Below are 3,261 nucleotides of genomic sequence, written 5' to 3' on the forward strand. Positions count from 1 at the left end.
AAACCCTGGACGCTAAACCCTAAACCCTAGGCCCTGCAGAGGAAGACCTAGGCTCCCCCCCTCAGCGTCCAGGGTTTAGGGCTGCGGGCCTAGGCCGCCCGCCCGCAGCAGCACAGGGGCTGCTAGCCGCAGGCTTTAGGGTTTAGGGTTTAGGGTTTAGGGTTTGCTGCAGGCAAGATGATAACAGTGGAAGACGTAGACCCTAGCTGCACTGTGCGGCAGCTGAAGCAGCAGCTGCAGCAGCGCGAGGGTTTGGCTCCGGAGCAGCAGCGGCTGATAGTCAATGGACAGCAAATGCGGGACGAAGACAAACTTTCCGATTACAATTTAAACGTAGGGTTTAGGGTTTAGGGTTTAGGGTTTAGGGTGTAGGGTTTGGGGTTTGGGTTTGGGGTTTGGGTTGGGCGACTGGGAGCCTGGGGACGCGCGCTGCAGGGGCAGTTTTGGATCTTTAGGGTTTAGGGTTTGGGGTTTAGGGTTTAGGATTTGGGATTTAGGGTTTAGGGTTTAGGGTTTGCGGTGGCTGCTGCAGGAGAAAAGCGTCATACATCTGGTGCTGCGGCTGCGGGGGGGTTTGGTCCAAACCCTAATTCCTAAACCCTTAAACTGAGGAAGCCCCTTTGCAGAAGCCAAACCCTAAACCCTCGCAGCGTCTGACGTCTAGGGTTTAGGGTTTAGGGTTTAGGGTTTAGGGTTTGCACGGCGGGAGGGTCTGCAGGTGCTGCAGTGTTTGCGGCGTTTTAGCTCCAGCAGCTGACTGAGACTTTAAGGCTTTCAGAGTTTAGGGTTTAGTCGCTAGGGTTTAGGGTTTAGTCGCTGGGGTTTAGGCGCTAGGGTTTAGGGTTTAGTTGCTGGGATTTAGGGTCTAGCTGTTAGGGTTTAGGGATCAGCTAGCAGGGTTTAGGGTTTAGCCAGCAAGGCCTGCAGCTCAGCTAGCGGGATTAAACGCAGACTCGCATAGCTGCTGCTGCTTGCTGCGTTGCTGCTGCCTTGGTCTCTGCTGCTGCTGCTGCTGCTGCTGCTCTAAGTAAAGCAACTTCAACTGGCGCTGCAGTGGTTTGGCGCTGCAGCCTAGGGTTTAGGGCTTTGGCTGCCTCGAGCGGATCTACAGGCGCAGCAAACCTGCAGATTCGGTGGGGGTGCTGCTGCTGCAGTAGCAGCAACAGCAGCAAATGCTTGAGCAGCAGCAGAAGCTGCACTGCGAACAGCAGCAGTAGCAGCTCGGGAGCAGCAACCCTGGGAGCAACTCTCCGCAGCGTGGCCAGTTGTGCGCGGGATATTCCCGCCGCAGCGCAGCAGCAGCAGCAATTACAGCAGCAGCAGCAGCAGCAGATCAATTGCAGCAGCTGCAGCAGCAGCAGCAGCCACAGCTGTCGAGTCTGCACTCGGCACTCCTTCTGTGCCTGCAGCACCGGCAAACAGCGGCAAAACCGGCAAAGTAAAATGCATTCATCATTTAAATAATTAATAATTAATGAATAATTAATAAAGATGCAGCTTTCTCCCGAAACGCAAACGGCTGGCAGCAAACGAAGCACACCAGCAGCAGCCAAGTGACCACAGGGTCACCTCAGCGTGGGGGGCCCGGGAGGCCTTCCGGGGCCTCAAGTTGCGAATAAAAAGAAGTAATAGTTACTTACAACTTATAAGTACACAGAAGAGGGTCATAGGGGGGCCCGTTGGGGCCTCTGGGGGCCCCGGGGGCCCCCGGGGGCCCCCAGAGATCTGCAGCTGACAGCAAGAAGCATTGTGATGCTGGGGCTGCTGCTGCGGCTTGGCGAGGGAAATATGTTTGAAATGGATTTGTTTTGCTGAAAAAAGAAATAATTTAAATAAACTGTTTATTTGAAATAGTAAAGTTGGATTATTTAGCGAAAGAAAGGCGGGAAGAGGGCCGCAAGAGTCGAGGCAGGCGAAGGGCGGTACGAAACGCAAGTTTTGCTTCCTCTTGACTCCACTCATTTAAATTATTTGTTTTGTTCCTATTCTCCATTTCACTAATAGATCCAGAGAGTATTATCCCGAAAGTAATCCTTTAAGCTGCAGCAACTCAAGCCGCAACAGCTCCGCTGCGTCAGCCTGCCTGCTGCTGCAGCAGCTGGCGCTGCAGCAGCTGCTGCAGCAGCTGCAGCAGCTGCTGCAGCTGCTGCTGCCGATGCTGCAGCTGAAGTCTAGAGCCTTTAGCTTGGATGGAGGCTGAGGGCCTGTCACCCCAGGGGGCCCCTGCAGAGGGGCCCCCCCAAGAAGGGCCCCCCGCAGCAAAGCCCTCTGCTGCTGTAGCAGCAGCAGCTGCTGCTGCTTCTGCTGCTGTTGCTGAAGCAGCAGCAGTGGCACGAAATAGTGTTGTGCTGCTACGGTCCTCAAGGAGAGAATCCCTCAGCCAGAACTCCCCAGATCAGACTGCAACGGGAACAGCAGCAGCAGCTGCTGCTGCTGTTGCTGCTGTAGCCGGCGCAGCCGCAACGGCAAGAAGAAGTATCATATCCCAGTTTGGGCAGATTGCAGATTCTTCCGATCCTGCTGCTGCTGCTGCTGCTGCTGCTGGCTCACTGGCGGCCACGAGTGGTGAAGCCAAAGATAAAGCAACAGCAGCAGCAGCAGCTATTGCTGCTGCTGATGCTGCAGCTCCGGTTACTCCGAATGGAACTGACGGCCTGTCCACTGCTTCCGGTGCTGCTGCAGCTGCTGCTGCTGCCGACGGTGCCGCCGCCTCTGCTGCTCCTGCAGCCGCTGCTGCGGGTGTTGCTGCTGCAGCCCCAGATGCTGCTGCTGCTGACCAAACTGCTGCTGCTGCTGCTACTGCTGCTGCTGCGGCTGATGAGCCTTCTAGAAAGGGAAAGGACGGAGAATATGCAGGACAAGCGAAGGAAACTCAACTCCAAGGACTTGCTGCTGCTGCTGCTGCTGCTGCTGCTGGCAACCCAGTAACAGGAGAGGGAAGCCTTAAGAGGCAGAATGCTCGAGCTGAGGCTTCCTCTCCACATGCGGCATCCTCTAAGCAGCAGCAGCAGCATCAGCAGCAACAGCAGCAGCAGCAGCAACAGCAGCAGCCGCAACAGCAACTGCAGCACTCGACCACCAAGTCAGATGCTTCCGCCTCTGCAGCAGCAGCTGCTGCAGCTGCTGTTGCAGGTGCACCAGCACCTGCAACAGCTGCTGCAGCTGCTGTTGCAGGTGCTACGGCAACAGGAAAAGGAAGCCACATGCAGCAGGGAGATGGACAATCAAGCCCTGCTGCTGCTGCTGCTGCTGGTGCGGCGG

At 56.2% G+C, this 3,261-nt stretch overlaps 1 protein-coding gene across 1 annotated transcript; it reads left to right on the top strand.

Annotated features, from left to right (window-relative positions):
• Positions 1-177: 177 nt before the first annotated feature.
• Positions 178-610, top strand: ETH_00001915 (uncharacterized protein; the record flags this gene model as incomplete). Its single annotated transcript, XM_013378908.1, has 2 exons — positions 178-333; positions 533-610. 2 exons carry the CDS (start codon positions 178-180, stop codon positions 608-610), a joined length of 234 nt encoding a protein of 77 aa, XP_013234362.1.
• Positions 611-3,261: the final 2,651 nt, after the last annotated feature.

The sequence above is a fragment of the Eimeria tenella genome, genomic scaffold (genome assembly GCF_000499545.2).
Source record: "Eimeria tenella Houghton genomic scaffold, Eth_scaff1154, whole genome shotgun sequence".
Classification (NCBI taxonomy): Eukaryota; Apicomplexa; class Conoidasida; order Eucoccidiorida; family Eimeriidae; genus Eimeria; species Eimeria tenella.